The sequence below is a fragment of the Pimephales promelas genome, chromosome 10 (genome assembly GCF_988280905.1).
Source record: "Pimephales promelas chromosome 10, fPimPro1.hap1.1, whole genome shotgun sequence".
Classification (NCBI taxonomy): Eukaryota; Metazoa; Chordata; class Actinopteri; order Cypriniformes; family Leuciscidae; genus Pimephales; species Pimephales promelas.
This window is the reverse complement of record NC_142778.1, coordinates 35,897,516-35,915,071: the sequence shown is the minus strand read 5'-3', so window position 1 is coordinate 35,915,071 and position 17,556 is coordinate 35,897,516. Positions and strand designations below refer to the sequence as shown.

At 35.5% G+C, this 17,556-nt stretch overlaps 1 protein-coding gene across 1 annotated transcript in view; it reads left to right on the top strand.

The window, feature by feature from the left end:
- The window catches only part of prtga (protogenin homolog a (Gallus gallus)), a 48,261-nt gene extending 31,980 nt beyond the window's left edge, over nucleotides 1-16,281 (top strand). The window contains exons 11-19 of the mRNA XM_039684177.2: nucleotides 3,582-3,677; nucleotides 5,329-5,515; nucleotides 6,921-7,048; nucleotides 7,143-7,313; nucleotides 9,471-9,635; nucleotides 9,950-10,073; nucleotides 10,440-10,578; nucleotides 10,663-10,761; nucleotides 11,686-16,281. Coding sequence (XP_039540111.2) covers nucleotides 3,582-3,677; nucleotides 5,329-5,515; nucleotides 6,921-7,048; nucleotides 7,143-7,313; nucleotides 9,471-9,635; nucleotides 9,950-10,073; nucleotides 10,440-10,578; nucleotides 10,663-10,761; nucleotides 11,686-12,042 — 1,466 coding nt within the window. The 3' untranslated portion in view covers nucleotides 12,043-16,281. The remainder of the gene's footprint in view (nucleotides 1-3,581; nucleotides 3,678-5,328; nucleotides 5,516-6,920; nucleotides 7,049-7,142; nucleotides 7,314-9,470; nucleotides 9,636-9,949; nucleotides 10,074-10,439; nucleotides 10,579-10,662; nucleotides 10,762-11,685) is intronic.
- The last annotated feature ends 1,275 nt before the right edge of the window (nucleotides 16,282-17,556 follow it).

The following is a 17,556-nucleotide window of genomic DNA, read 5'->3' as shown; positions in this document are numbered from 1 at the left end:
TATGTAAATATATGTAAATAAATATAAATATTTTCTCCGTACTTTTTGAACTTGCGCTCATAAACGGTCCTGATAGCGGTTCTTGCTGTGGATCATCACCATTACTGTTAGTGATGTGATAAACCTCAAAAACTAAAACTGTGGGCGACGCCCCCTGGTGGGACAGAGAGGGATTGAAGGGGGCGTGGCCTAGCCTAAATCAATCCAATAAAAACATTCTGCATTTAATTGAGCACTTCATGATATAAATGATTCCTCAAGTCACGTTAGGGAAGGTATGCCGCTGTAATGTCCACTCTTCATCTCGTCCTGCATGTGTGTGTCTCCCCGTCCCTCTCGACAGGATCTGACTTGCCCAGATCCCGTGTCAAAGGTCGCGACACAGAGCTCATTGTGTGGCTAATATCTCCAGGCTATTGTGCTGGGGTTGTCCGTGGTGGTTTTGGGGTTTAGTGTTCGAGGAGTCTCATGTTTCTGTTGAGTAAATGCTGCTTCGCATCGGCCGTTTCTCAAACCGAATGCCAGTATTTTTGTCTCTCATGGCATCAAGGCTTCATAATGTCCCATTGATAACATGCACATTTTTAATGCCTGCGAATTTGTTGTTTTTTTGTTGTTGTTGTTGTGGAAATTGACATTAAACTTTTTTCCTGCTTGTATTAGTTTCTCATATTAGAGTGATTTCTGAAGGATCATGTGACACTGAAGACTGGAGTAACGATGCTGAAAATTTAGCTTTGATCACAGGAATAAATTACACTTTATGATATATTCACATATAAAACAGCTGTTTTAAATTGTCATAATATTCAATAATATTACTGTTTTTTTGTTTGTTTTTTTAATCAAATAAATGCATCCTTGGTGAGCAGAAGAGACTTCTTTAAAAACATTAAAAATGTACAGATTCAAAACTTTTGACCGGTTGTGTATATATATGTGTGTGTTTCAGTATATGTGTGTGTGTGTATATATATATATATATATATATATGTACCGGTATATATTATTTTATTTTTTTTACACACACACACACACATATGTACGTGACCATGTGTTTTATTTGCATTTTATTTATTTATTTTATCAGTGTCTTGGTCTTGTTTGTGAATGTGGACTCCTGCACGTCTTGCTTTCCACGAGATTTTAAGTGTTTTTTGTGTCATTCCTCCGTCCCGTCCAAATACTTTCTTTATCTCTCCCTGAATGTTGACGGCCTGAAGAAAGAGGCCTGGCTTGTGTGCCTGACCTCTGACTCCAGATTCCTGAGGAGTTTTATCTGTGTGTGAACCCTGACCCCTGACTGGCTCCACGGAGCCTCTGCGGAGCTGTGCATCTCAATGACACACACTCATTACCAAACCGTCCAATCACTGCACGGCTGCTGTATTTGGCCCCGCCCTCTAAAGATTTAGAGCCGAGTCCCAGTGATGTCATCTGTGTGCATTGATCAGTCTGAACTGATAATTCACCACAACACTTCAGTCACACCAGCTTTAAACAATATCAGGGATAATCTAATGCGGTCTGAGATCCATATCTAGGCCTTTAACCCTTAATCTGATCATAGTTTATCAGTGTGCTCATTGTTTTCTCTGGAACAGTAATTGGGCAGCTGACTTGACACGTCTAATCTGCATTTTGCTGGTTTGATTGTTATTCATCCCTTTCAGACCTCAAGTTAATTGACGAACTCGGTTAAAAATAGATAAAACATATAAATATTAGATGAAAATGAAAAATTTAGATAATCCCAATTATATAGTAACTAATAAAAATGACAAAAGCACAAAACAAACCTACTAAAATATAATAATAATGAATAGATTATACATAATACTAACTAAAATAATGCTGACTCATTGAATATTGAACTTTTAATAATTGATGTTTGACTTTAAATGAATTTTACAAAAGCCAAACAATTAAATAATAGTGAAAAACTTCAAGAATCACTAATATTCACTATATATGTATTATATTACTGTAAATGTATGTTTGCACCCCTGTATCATGTTCATAAACTATCGTTATTTGTTCATGTTATTTGTTTAGTTGTAATCCCTAAGGATAGGAAGCCCAACACATGTTAAGTCATGTCAGTATTAAAGCTGTGTTGTGTAGCGCCACCACGTGACCAAAGTGAAAACTACAGGACAGTGTGTCAATAACTGATGTCACACTCAAACCATTGATTATATATAAAAATAAAAACAATCAAAATGTTAACCCTCAAACTTATAGCCCTTAATCCTGTAATTGTGGACAAATGTGGGCACAGAGGACTCAGGTGTGATCCTAATTTTTATTTATTATAAATGTTTTATCACTGTCTTCGATAAAGTTTTGCCTATCCATTTATGGTGTTTTTTTTTATTTTGGGGGTATTTTTGAATTTATTTCCTTCAAAAAGTACCATATTTTCTATGTAAATTATGCTTATTTTTATGTTTTATTTTTTTAAAAAATGTTTAACTACATTAAAATATCATTCCAATAAGTTCTTCGAGCTAAAACCTAAAGATGAAGTGACTTTGCTGTCACCTGGTGTCTTATTTTGGCTTATTTTAGAGTGCTCTCAATGACAGTTTTTCCCATTTATTTCTATGGGTGCCCATTTTAGACCCAAATACAACATTAAGGAGGATTTTTTTCCCACCCATTTAATATTGTAGAATTGAGTCAAAAGAAAAATTGTGTTCAGGAGGCAAACTTAGGAAAAGTAGCCAAGTCTTGTATAAAGTATTTTTTAAAAATAAATAAAAATTATTTTGCCCACATTTGTCCATTATACGGTTTTATGGTTAAATAATATATACTAGTTTTGCATATTGTGAGCCTGATAAAGCTAGATTAGGATGCCTAATACTGTGTTGCATTAGTTTTTTAAGTGGCAGAGCTCATGAAAAACCTGGAAATGTCACGAAAATTTGTTATTTCCAGACCCGAAAACCTCTGTTTTTTCTTATGCTATCCAGTCTAATTTTTAATATCTCCTTGACTAGAGATGGCGCTAGAATTTAATGTCTAATAAATGCAAAAAATATTTTTTTGTTGTTGTTGCACTTTTTAATACTGCTTTGATGTGATTCTTGAATGTCATTTGAATATCCTGGTCTCTTTGTGATCATTGAGGTTTTGGTTTTGGTCATGTGACTGACTTCTCTGTGTCTGTGTGTGTTTCCCATGGCCTTTGAGTGTTTGATTTAACCTCTGGCCTGGTTGTGAATGGGTTTCGGCCGCTGGTCATCGGTCAGTCAGTGGGGGTGTGCCGGCAGATGGGTGAACCCAACGGGGGAGGGACACTCGTCTTTTGTATTGAGGATGGACCGCTAACTCACTGACCAGCACCTCCAGCTCAGGGCATCTGCTGCTGATTATACACACGTGCACACACGCTAAACACACGACACCGCTATCTAATGCACACACTTCAGCTGATCTCACACATCTGCTTTTACACACGTGCTTCTCTTTCACACAGAAACTGCTGTTGAAAATCTGATTTGTGCATTACAGGAATCTTCTTCTGCATTTTTACATACACACATGTTATATATTTAACTCTTTCTTTATTACAGACCCCAGAAAGAAGTACCATGTCAAACTCTTGGCCTATAGTTTCATGGGTGACGGGTACCAGGCGGACCAGACCATCAGCACACCGGGATGTGTTTGTGAGTTCAGCGACACACACATTCATGCCATTTGTTACAAACAGGGATATAGGTTTAAGATTCATTTAGCTTTATTCGTAGTAATTACATCCATACAAAGCATAGTAGCAGTAAAGACTGTTCTTCTTCATCAAAGAATCCTGCAAAAATATGTATCATGGTTTCCAACTGTTTCCAACATTAATAATAATTTAGAAATGTTTCTTGAGCAGCAAATTATAATGATTTCTGAAGGATCATGTGAAATTCAGCTTTGATCTCAGGAATAAATAACATTTCACAATAAATTCACTTAGAAACAGCTATGTGAAATTATAATATTTCCAAATGTTTCAGTGTTTTTGATCAAATAAAAAATCAAAATCTTTTTAAACTATAATAATTGCATGATTAAGGTCACGGCTGTTTGCTGGAAGACGTAATATCCAATTCAAAGGTTTATGTAACTAGAGATTCAACAGACAAACTCTCAATATTGACGACACTGAACATACACACAGGTGTTAATGACGGTGACTGCTGAACGTAATTAGGCTGGTGATGACAAAACATAACGATGTGGTGTGAGAGAGACAATCAAGGTCATTGGAACATGTTAGGCTTGTTATAAATATAATATAATGAACAAGACACCCAAAGTACTTATTTAATTCCATTCCAAATACGTGTTTATCAATCATTTTTTCTTTAATGGTCAAATTTTTTTTTTTTATATTGCATATCCCATACAGATCACACTGTCAGAGAGTTTGGGAATATTCACACATAACACATGAAATCAGAGTTTTAAAATCAAACATTTTAAAGGGGTCATGAACTGGCTTTTTACATTTTATTATATTGTTGTCTGAGGTCAACTTTTGACGTTCACTTGGTTTTTGCATTAAAAAAAACATCATAATGACAAGGCAAGGCAATGCAAGTTTATTTATATAGCACATTTCATACACAATGGAAATTCAAAGTGCTTTACATGGAAGAAATTAAAATAATAAAAAGAAATCAGAATAATTAAAACAGTTTAGAATAAAAAATAAGAAATAATGAAAAATAAAAATTATGAAAAAAATAAAATACAGTATTAGGCTATTTATCAACCCTATAATAGGCTATTTTTAACCCTAGATTTGACCCTAGCTCAAAAACACTCTGTTTTTATGGGCGTCTCGCACTGAAGACTTGGAAGTAAACGCCCACTGCTGTGATTGGATAACAGTTTTGCATATTATAATGAGTAGGCGTTGATCTTGTTCTGCGGGGGTGGGGTTTTATCCTCTTTGAAAAACGAGTCGTTTGCTGAGCCTGGTGCCAATAAAAGCTTTTATTGGACTAACAAGGACGTTTTCAGATCTGAAACTTACAGGATATTCTTATAATATGATGACCTCTTAGATAATTAGATTTCTCAGTTCATCACCCCTTTAAAAGAGAACTATACATCACGGTTGTTTAACCAATCAGCATTAAGCTGTGTCGTCAGCAAGTGCTTTTGATCAGTGCAGTCGGTGACTTGCGCTCGCGAGGTTTTTGAGGTTTTGAGCAAGTCGAACCGCACTCGGACACGTTTCTAACTGGCATGCATCTCGCGCTGATCGGTTCTGCGTGGATTTTGCTCATCTCAAACAAGCCTGTTGTGTTTGCATGTTTGCAGCGGTCCGCGATCGTCTGGTCCCGCCCCCTCCTCCACCTCATCACGTGTACGCCCTCAGTAACTCCTCCTCCTCTGTGTTCCTGCGCTGGGCCCGGCCCGCCTTCACCAGCGCACAGACGGTCAACTACACGGTCCGCTGTAACCCTGTGGGACTGCAGAACGCCTCGCTGGTGCTGTACCTGCAGACGTGAGTATAGGAGTAGTAAAAAAAAATACTTTTGTCCATGTCTTTCTTTCTTCAGTCGAAAAGAAATTAAGGTTTTTGATGAAAACATTCCAGGATTTTCTCCATATAATGGACTTCAATGGGGACCAAACGGTTCAAGGTTTCAGTGCAAACTACAAACTGTTCAAAGGGCTTTAAACGATTACAGACGATGAATAAGGGTCTTGTATGATGGCATACATACATATATCTAAGTCATACATATATGACTAGATATATGTAAATAATGTAGGGCACTTTTTACTGGTAACAAGACATTTGGCATTATCAGGACCCATACATATTCCCCCATTGCATTATATACAGTGGTGGAGGAAGTACTGAATCTCAGTACTTAAGTAAAAGTACAAATAACCAGATAAATATTTACTTTAGTAAAAGTAGAAGTAACACAATGACAACCGTAATTAAGTAAAAAGTAAAAAGTACCTGATTTTAAATGTACTTTAAGTATTAAAATTAAAAGTACTTGCATAACAATTCATTCTCTTAATGTCTATTTTCTGATGATTAATAAAACATTTCATTCTAACTCATTGAACCTAATACTCCTATAATGATGTTCAATAATGATGGAAAAAAATGTTGTCACTATTTCTGAAACAAGCTTGCAATTAGGCAATATAAACCATGCTCATCCTTACTATATGTTAATAACTATGTTTGGCAGTAAACGCGATTAATTTATGGTGTAATTCTGAACCTCTTTGCTTGCCATAAAAAAAAAAATGAGGCAAAAAAAATAAATAAATACACACGGTGTGTTTCCTATGCACGTAAAAACAAATTTTCGCGTATAAATTGCACGATAAACACATTGCGTGCGAGACGCATTTAGTTGATGTATCTATGGCAACCAAACGTCACTGGTGAGACAAACGTGCAACGAACGGGCGTTCAGATTACGTTTTGGCAGGGGAAAAACTGATCAGAAAATGTAACAGAAGTTGTAGAAATGTAGTGGAGTAGAAAGTAGAATAATTGCTGCAAAATGTAACGAAGTAAAAGTAAAAAGTATGCACTATTTATTCTACTTAAGTAAAGTAAAGATACGTGAAAAATTTACTTGTATTTGTACTTCGTTACATTCCACCACTGATTATATATAGCAGTTTAATGTAGAACTGACACTTAATCTCTGAAAATTTTTGGGTGAACTAAACACAATACATATTGTCACTATCCATGACTCATATTGTTGCATTTTGCGATATATTGTTACACCCCCTACTATAAATACCCGGGCTGTAAGACTATTTATTAAATAACCTAATAAAGTTGATCCACTACACTGCTGAGGACACAGTATAAAAGCGTAGTGTGCATTTGCGACACATCGTCCAACATGTGGTGTGTGTTCCTGCAGTGCGGACCAGAGTCTGATGGTCAGTGATTTGGACCCGAACACCAATTATGAGTTTGCAGTTCGTCTTCATGTGGATCAGCTTTCCAGCCCATGGAGTCCTGTGGTTTACCAGACCACACTTCCTGAAGGTAAACATTAGACAAAAATGTGATTATTAAAGAGGCTTTTTAAATGGAGAATAGGTAAAAAGAAGAGATTTTGATGGTTTGTCTGTCCGATCAGCCCCCAGTCGAGCTCCGGCCGGGCTGAAAGTGACTCTGATCGAGGGAGACTCGGCTCTGGTGTCGTGGAAGCCTCCGGATGAGCCCAACATGGCCGTCACACACTACACCATCCTGTACGCATCACGCAGAGCTTGGGCCGCCGGAGAGTGGCAGATCCTGCAAAGAGAAGGTGTGTGTGTGTGAGAGAGAGTGTGTACATGTTTTTCTATTCCGGTGAGGACTTAAACCTGAATGCACACAGACTCATGGGGACTAGTATCACTGTGGATCTCAAAAACTGTGTAAATCACACAGAAAGAGTTTTTTTGAAAATGTAAAAGTTTTGTGTGATGGGTAAGTTTAGGGGAGGGTTAGTGTGTGTGTGTGTGTCTCTTCTCTTGGTGGTCAGTATCATTTCATGTTTGCAAATTATGATATCCTGAGCTGAGTAGCTCATCTATGGCATGACTGAATTAGACCTAAATAAATGGACATTTCTGAATCCATCTGCATTGTTTTTATAATAATAAAAATATATAATATTTTATTTTATATATAATTATATATTATATATATATAATTATTTTTTTATAATTATTTATATATATATATATAATAAATAATAATTATAATAATATAATATAATAAATAATAATATAATAAATAATAATTACTAATATTATATTAATATATATATATATATATATATAAATATATTCATATAATATTAGTAATTATTATTTATTATTTTCTAAGACTTATTAAAAAAAAAATTAAATATCCCCTCCCCCCAAAAAATGTAACAGTAATGCCTATAAAATTGATCCTTCTATTTATTAGCATTAGATACGAGAGTCTGTGTGTGTGTGTGTATAAATATATATATATATATATATAAATAAAATTTGTCAAGAGTATGTCTGTCATGTTTCAGCCCAAAATCAAAAGAACACAAAAACACAATTTTTTTTTATTAATGCAATGCAAACAAATATGATTCTTAATGTATTTATACGATGATAAATATTTTTCAAAGGTTAATGGACTGTGTTTTACAACTTCAAAATTTCATGTTCAATACGTTAATTGTCATTTCTTGTGAAATGTACCAGAAATATATGAGAGAAATGGTTTCTACATTTTTTTTCAAAGTAGAAAAAAGTATTAGAATTATAATATAATTTTAATTATATTTGACCAATCAATATTTTTACCAAAAAAAAATGCATTTAAAAATATATCAGTTTTAGAATTAAATCTTATTCTTATACTTATGTTTTTTATTAATTGTACGACTTCTGTTATTCCCTTTATTCTTGCCTTGCTGCTGACATGGTGTTAGAAAATAACTATTACTAAATATAAACAAATATTAAAGGACATCTCACAGCTCAGTGTTTATTACTGTAGGTCTAAATGCACGTCAGACTGTAAACGCTTGAACGAGTCTTTATGAGCAGAACTGTGGAGCCGCACGCATGTCTTCTGTTCTCAGTTACTAAACCGCATAAATCACACCGCCACGCTCATAGACATGTGCTGCTGCTTCAGGTGTTGTACGATACCATCACTAAACTTTTGACCTTTAACCCTGACACCCTGAGTCTGTCGGGCACATAACCTGATGCAGTGCTGACGGGGTTTCGCCTCCAGTAAAACTCTGATCCTGTGGTGTCACGTGAAGTCTCACGAGTCACGAGCGAATCTCACACGTGTCATATTACAGAAATTATATTTAGCATAAAGTTTTTTTTTTTAAATGTAATGATTCTCATCTAAGTTTTTGCGCTGATTAAAGTGCCACTATTATGCTTTTTTGAATATTACTTTTCATTGCTGTTTGTGAATGTGAAAGTTTTAAGGAACAAATAAAGTTATTGTCTACTAAAAGAAAGAATCGATGTGCATTTTAATAGAGTACGTTTTACAAGAAAAACAATTTCAATCTTTCTAATTCAAAATCTCACGTTTAATTAAATGTGTCAAATGCCGTTTCTTTGTAAATGTGTAATTTACTTGAAAATTGTTTCTATGCCTAAGTATTTATGCTTATTATATATATATATATATATATATATATATATATATATATGGTAGTTTTTATTTTATTGAATTTTTGCTGATTTTAAAGTAAAAAAAAACATTTGGTAAATGTGCTAATTTGACTATTCATTATTTTCTTTATGTAAAATATTATCTTTTTTTAATTGTTTGTGATATTCAATCATTTGCATAGCAGTGTTTTCCCTAAAAGGTTTGCAGGGTTTTCGAGTCGATGATCTAAAATTATTAATAGGTGTATTAATTATTTTGGATAATAACGTTCACCTTACCGTCTCGTTGCCAGGGAGCGTCACGATGGCCCTGCTGGAGAATCTTCAGTCTGGTCAGGTGTACCTGGTGAAGGTCTCAGCGTCCAATCAGATGGGAGATGGGCCGTTCTCACCTGCTGCCGAAGTGACCGTGCGTGACGGACACGCCCCCCGAACACACGGCTCCTCCCACGCCACAGGTGTGTTACTCTCTCAGGGCCCTCTCTATAGACCTTATGCGCCAGAGAAACGAGAATATTTTTAGAATATTGTCTTTGAACTTCCTTTTTTGCGGTCGCTCTGTATATTTCTGTATCATCGCTGTCCAATAGTAATTAGCTTTTCAAGAGGGATCGTTCTGCCTCCAACTAAGCTCCGCCCACATAAAAAAACTGATAAAGGGTCTATAGACAGCGCTAAAATACATGATCTCACATGTAATCCATCGGTTGAATGAACGCACAATGCAAGACTTGGCGTCATCTTTAATACTGTTTCTGTGCTCCACCAACAGCGTTTTCTGATGGTTTCTATCGCCTGGATCAGAGGTCGATGACGGGTATAGCAGTGGGTGTGTGTATCGCTTTAATCTGCATTATCATCTGCATCCTCATATTGGCCTACAGGAGTAAAACCAGGTAAGAGAGAGCAGCTGAACACCTGCCAACTGAAACTATTACAAGTCATTCTCAAACTTATTTCAGGGCATTCTAAAATTCTAAGTTCTAAAATTCGAAATTCTAAATCTTCAAAAAAATATTAATAATAATAAAATAATAATGTTAATGAAAACTTATTGTAAAGTTTTACAAAAAGCACATGGCAGAATTATTAAAACGTACTTGAACTAAAATGAAAAGTGAAAATATAAAAACAAAAGCTAATTCAGAATATTAATAAACACTATATATAGTATGATCCAAAAAAGAGAGTCTGGTTTGGTAATTATCGTAAATTATTGGGTATTTAGAAATGTCAGTTGATGACTGCATTATTCATGACAGGAAATCCAGCACTGACAAATCAATCAGGCAAGCAGAAGGACAAGCTCCGCCCACTGTGGCCCGACTAGCCAATGAGAGTCAAGCTGAGAGTGTGGAGGTGATGATGCCCATGATGAGAGATCATTTCATCGATGCAAAGGTGTGTTTAAAACGACACATTCCTGCCAATCTTTCATAAATATATCTGTGTGTTTATAGCATTGTTTGTATTTCAATGTTTTAGGGTGGAACAAATCTGATCATTAACAGTTATGGGCCAGTGAAGCACACCGTTGAGAAGAAGAAAAAGAAGAGATGGAGCTTCTTTAAGAAGGATGACAATGTATGAAATGGTTTACAAATTACAATGAGTTTTATTTATTAGCTTTATTTTATTTAGTAAGAAACGCTCAACACCCACATGACGTCAATCCCGAATGAATCTCACAAAAACTCCAGGAACAGAAATATGAAATGACTTCATTAAATATCTATTATGATTATTTTAAATATTATATATATATTCCATTTAATTACAAAACATAGGTTTTGTAATTTAATACTTATATTTTAATATATATTTATATATATATATATGAAGAATTCAGATGCAAAAGCCTCTAAGTGCCATTTGAAATTTTCTTCTAGAATGGTCATTTTTATCAAGCTTGTATATTTAAGTTCAGTGATTTCACTTAAATGGCAATGATAATTACCTATTAATTGTTATTTAAGTGAAATTACTGAACTTAAATATACAAGTTTGATAAAAATCCTCATTAAAGAAGAACATTTCAAATGGCATTTAGAGGCTTTTGCATCTGAACTCTTCATATATATATATATAGTTTTTTATAGTAGTTGAAAACTGAATAAAATGACAAAAGCAACTTAATACTAAATCTAACAAATTTATCTAAATCTGGAAATATAAACATTACATTTTAATAAGAAAAATATGTCTTAATTTAATACATTTAAATAATATATCAGTTTTTAACATTACAGTAATGAGAATCTGAGGGAAATATACTGTGAATGCCTTGAAAACAATGTAAAAGCAACTAATACAAAATTAAAATAGGCTTCCCTTTAAAGCAAACCGTAATTTTATATCTGTTAACCATGCTTTTGGGGTGAAATATATTGAGGTTTGTGAGATTCACCCACATTAGTGCTCTTAAATGTCACTGCAGTTTCAAAACGGTTTGTATCTTTAAGCCTCCTTCGGTCTCTGTTGTTTACTGGTGATTTCTGCTCTTATCAGGATGTGAAGAAGGTCTCCAGTCCTTCATATTCCTATCATCAGGGAACCACCCTGCTGTGTTACACGGAAACATCCCCTCGACACCCGCCGTCGTCCCTGCAGGGCCTGTTTGAGCCAACGGGGGGCGACAGCGAGGGCTCACACTCCAGCGAGGGCAGTCATGAGACGGGCGACTCGGGACGATTCTCTCACGACGACACGGAGGCGACCAACCTGTCTCTGGGTGTCCACAGTCGCCCGGCTTCCCTGCAGGACGAGCCGTCGGATGAGCTCACAGAGAAACACACGAGGCCGATGGCCGACGTGACGGAAACTACAGTTCAGCAACAGGAAATGATTGAGCTTCATCCTGTTTAGCAAAACCCTTGTGTTCTCTGGCGCCCCCTGCTGTTCAAACGGACTACTGAGCGATTTGTGTGTACGACCCGAGACGTTCACACATGCTCCGCTTTCTCGGTGAATGTATTATTTGTTTCTCTTATTCTTTTCAATTTTTATAAATGATTGTGTGTCTGAACGAAAGTAGAATCTCACCCACCATGAATGTGTTACAAAAAAAAAAACGTCCAAAAATGTGCAACGCGACCGTCGCATATTCGGACGTGACCTCATCGAGAGAGGCAAGCCTCTCTTAACTTACTAATCTACCTCAGTTTACTTACTAAATATTTAAAATCCACTTATACACTCGACAACGTTTTTTTTCCTTTTCGCTGAGTCTGTGTTTATTGTTTGTTTAGTCCTGAAGTTTGGGATTGCAAAAGTGTTTTGCCTATTCTGACCCGGCGTGATGCAACAAATCTGCTGTGTAACACAATGACAGCCAATCAGAACATTGTTGATGTTTAATATGCAGGGCTTAGGACCAATAGAATCTCATGGTGGGCGGAGCTACCCAGCTCAACACTCATCAAATCTCCTGAATTTGCTGTGATACAATCACAGCCAATCAGAACCTAGTTGGTGTTTAATATGCAGGGCTTAGGACCAATAGGATTTCATGGTGGGCGGAGCTACCCAGCTCAGCTCTTTTGAATCTCCTGTAACACAATTACAGCCAATCAGATCATAGTTGGTGTTTAATATGCAGGACCAATAGGATTTCACGGTGGGCGGGGCTATCAAACCTCTCATCAAACTTTCTCCCAGATTTATTGTGTCACGCATGGTTAGGATGGTGTCTTATACCTACCTCAGGTTCAGAAACGTCCAACTTTGAATTGAGCGTTTACGTGAGTATTTGTGATTGCGTCATATGAATGTGTGTATTTTTGCTCTTATAGTCCCTGTTTTATACTACCTCATTTTACCTTTTGATTTTTAGAAGTAGTTGTGTTTTTATTTGCTTTATCTCAGGAATCATTTGAAAAGCCATGCGTTTTGTAGTCACATGGTTTGATCGACAGGGTATCTTCCTCGAGTCCAAGGGCGGTTGACCCGTAATGAATGTGTGTGATTTGTTGTGGAGATGGATTTCCTTGTCCGTAGTTCATTTCTTCCTGTCTTCTTCTGTTGAGTACGAAGTAACCAAAAATGCGCGAACTGACGTTTCTTAGTTCAGCAAAACCGATAGCTTTAAATAATGGCCTTAATGTGTGTAGAGCTCCGCGGATACACCATCAGGAGATTCGGGTGATTGCAGTCGAACGATTGTTCTAGAAAACCAAAAATAATTATCAAATCTTAAGAGTAGACTATGGAAGCTTGTTTCCGCCACAGAATGAAAAATAAAAAAAGTAATTGCGACTTTTTATCTCACAATTTTGACTTCATTTCTCAGAATTGCAAGATATAAAGTCAGCGAGATATAAAGTCAGAATTGCGTGATATAAAGTTGCAATTAAGTGTTATAAAGTCAGAATTGCATTATATTAAGTTGCAATTGTGTGATATAAAGTCAGATTTGTGAGATAAAGTCAGAATTGATTGATATAAAGTCGCAATTGCGTGTTATAAAGTCAGAATTGCGAGATATAGTCAGAATTGCAAGATATAAAGTCAGAATTGATTGATATAGTCACAATTGCGTGTTATAAAGTCAGATTTGCGAGATATAAAGTCAGAATTGTGAGATAAAAAGTCGCAATTCTGTCTTTTTCTCACAATTGCGACTTTATTTCTCAGAATTGCGACTTTATATCTCGCAATTGTGACTTTATTTCTCAGCATTACGACTTAATATCTCGCAATTGCGATTTTATTTCTCAAAATAGCGACTCTATATCTCGCAATTCTCGTGACTTTATTTCTCAGAATTGTGACTTATTATCTCGCAATTGTGACTTAATTTCTCAGAATTGCAACTTTATCTCGCAATTACGACTATTTCTCAGAATTGCGACTTCATTTCTCAGAATTGCGACTTTATACTTGCCAATTCTGACTTCATATCTCGCAACTGTGAGATAAAAAGTCGCAATTATTATTATTATTTTTTTTTTATTTTATTCAGTGGTGGAAACAAGCTTCCATAGTAGACTGATCATGAAACCTTTTTGCCTCAAAAGATATCTATTTTTCTTGATATACAGTATATGTACTACTGAGTACACACATTTTAGTTACTTTAGTCGTGCTTTGAAATAGTTGATGCTATTTTAGATGTAGGAACATGAGCGTAGCACTTTTCTTTCAGGTTAGTTTCGAGGTGTTTAATGTGCAACGGTGACACGCCATCATCCGCAGGACTGTTTGCGCTTTCATTTGTTTTTTCGTGTTTGCTGGTCTTTGGGATGAAGAGATGACAATGAGTTTATCCTTGAATCAAACCAAAGATATTTCACCCAGAGACCAATGGAAAAAGAGCTGCTTTAGGTCCTGCGATCAAATGAGGTGTCATATTTCACTCGAAAATCAAGAGGAAAAATAAGAAGTTCAGTTTTGCATAAGAAACATGAAACTTATTTTCAGACCACATTATTATCAGGACAATTAAGCTCTTTAACAACATATAATTAGAAATGGATGGTGTAATTGTCATGAAAATAATTTTGGCCATGCAAAAGAAGAATCTTTTTTCTTTTAAAGTGAAATATTAGCTAGATGAGCTTTATGAGATTCACCTCCTTAAATCAAATGTCGCAGTTATCAGATTCCCTTATTAGAATTTCACGTTCAACATGGATGTTATTATTGTACATGAACATTATATACACAGAGAGAGATATTATTATATTATATTAATAAACATTCCATGCGGCTGAAATTCTTCTCAATCAGGGGAAATTGATTGGCTACTGTATGCATTTCAATCAGAGAGACACAATCAGTTTAAAAAATATATATATATATTTTCAAAGCAAACAGCCTGAAACCAAAGAATGTCGTCACCGTTGCACGGATGATTATTAGAGATTCATTTGCATGGTGTTTTGTCATTTTTCACTTGTTACAAAGCTTTATACTAAGTAGATTTGATTTCTACTGTACTGAAAGACATCAGGAAACCAAAAACAGTGTTACGCGGCCGTGTTTTCAATCGTTTATGACTTTCAATTAAACCAAAGATGATGGATTTCATGCCTTTTGTTTCCTTTTATGACTTTTCTCACTGGAGGAGAAATATTTTATTGTTTTTCTATGGTTTTTTTGGGATGATGTACCCCATATTCTGTGAAAATACTGACTTAATATTTGGTTTTTCCCTGCTTGGAAGTTCTCAAAGCTGGTTTAAACTGGTCTAGCTGGTCTTCCAGCCTGACTAGTGGCTAAAAACACGCCCGAGCAAGGGAGAAAATGCTTGTTTAAGCTTTTTTCGGCAACCCACACAGCAACATAGTGTCGGCCCAGATCCGGATTCGCCTTGAATCCACATGTACCGGATGTGGGCCGGATCTGGGCCGACACTGTTGCCGTCTGATGCCTGAATTGTTGTTTTTGATATAAATTTGAATATGCTTTAGTGTTTTAGAACAATATTGATTGTTGTGTTCAATTGTTGACTTTTCTTTGTGTGTGTGTGTGTGCAAGTGTAATTCTATGCATCAGTTCTTTAGCTGATTCACAACAATTTAGAAATGCAGCGTCATAAAATATGTCAGAGGTTTCTTCCTCACAGCATATTATGCGTCCAAACAGATGACCTCTGTTCATGCCAGATTAAAACTTCTCAGGTCGCATGTCCAGTTGTGCTCTATCCTCACTGAGGTGATTTTACTCAGGAAATCCAGTTTCATGTCACTTTATTTAGTGCTGATGTGAACTGCACTTGCTTAAACTCTCTTGATTTTTGAATGAATTCGGTTCTGCATTGTTCTGTTGAAGTGTTTTATTTTGAATTTGCTTAAATTGAAGGGGAAAAGGGAGAGCTTTGATACCTCTTCTGAAAGCAGTGAATGTTTCGCTCCTGTGAGTTTCCATTGCACTGCAGCAGTAAATCTTTCTATACGCCTTAAAACTGAATGTATTTCTTAATAAATAAAATTCCACTTGTTAATCTTATGCTGTGCTTTTCAAAAACATGTACCTTGTTTTCATGTTCGGCAATACGGTGTAATGTTTATGCCAAAAAAGGTATACATTTACTGTAGATCCCCTCCCCCCAACACCACAAATAAGATTGTTTTTACAAATTTCCAGTTTAAATAAAAATGTTAAAAAGTATCAAATGTTGTCTCTTTTCTCTTGAAGAATTTTATTTGGGGTCTTTGCTAAGAATGCAAAAAAATCTCTCAAAGAATTATATAAATGTGTGTGTGTGTAATTCTGAGTTAGTGCGTTAGTATTTAGAAAAGCGTACAATGTACTGTATGCATAGAACTGGACAAAAGTTTGTATCTTGAAAAATCTTAAAGTATCACAGGTTATAAAAAATATTAAGCAGCACATCTGTTTCCAATGTTGATAAAAAAAAATTCTGCATATTAGAATGATTTTTGAAGGATCATGTGACACTGAAGACCGAGGAATGATGCTGAAAATTCAGCTCAGCTTTGAGTCACAGATATAAAATACATTTTAGTAGCCTATATTCAAATAGAAAAACCTTGTTCTAAATTGTAATATTTCACAATATTACTGTTTTCTTTCCTGTATTTTTATCAAATAAATACAGGCTTGATGAGCCCGCCCCGCAGGCTGTAATGTTAAGAAAAGATACTTATTTCAAAAGCATTAAAAAGAATATTATATTTTGGTGTACACACATACATAAGAAAGTAAATGAAAACGTCATCACTTTCTATTCTAATAGAATAACATTCAATCTGCGAATGATCATTATCATCTCACATGTGGTGTTACATTAAACGCAATATTAGACTCACTCTTTGACTTTACAATATTTTGACCTATTCCCCAATTCCTCTTAACATCTTTATTATTTTTCCTCTTTCATTTACTATGTATGTATGTTTCTTTTTGTTGTTGTTATCATTTTTTTTTTTTTTTGTATTTTTTTTTTTTTTTCTTGCTTCTGTTTTTGGTATGGTTTTGTCTGTACAAACGCTTGATTGTATATTGATGTTCTTCTTGTTTGTACTAGTTATTGTTATCAATAAAAAAAAAATAAAAAAAATAAAAAAACAGGAGGTAAAGGTGGGTTGGATGTTTTAGGAGGTCCTGGGCAGCCAAAAATATATTTTTGATACATGAAAAGATATAGACTTGAATAAAAATATGTACTTCTTTACAGTCAATGCCTCAGACACACACACACACACGTGCTTTGATGAAGAGGGGAATCTGCGCTCACGCATGCGCACTCTACCCACCGACAGTCCCGCCTCACGCGCCGCTTTTCACTCAGCCTTTACATATATCGCTCTAAAGTAAACTAACACACGCGGAGGAGTCGACCGTAACCCGTTTCCGTGAACTGCCCCTTAAAACAACAAGTCAAAGGTGTCCGCTCCTCCCAAACTTTGTACACGG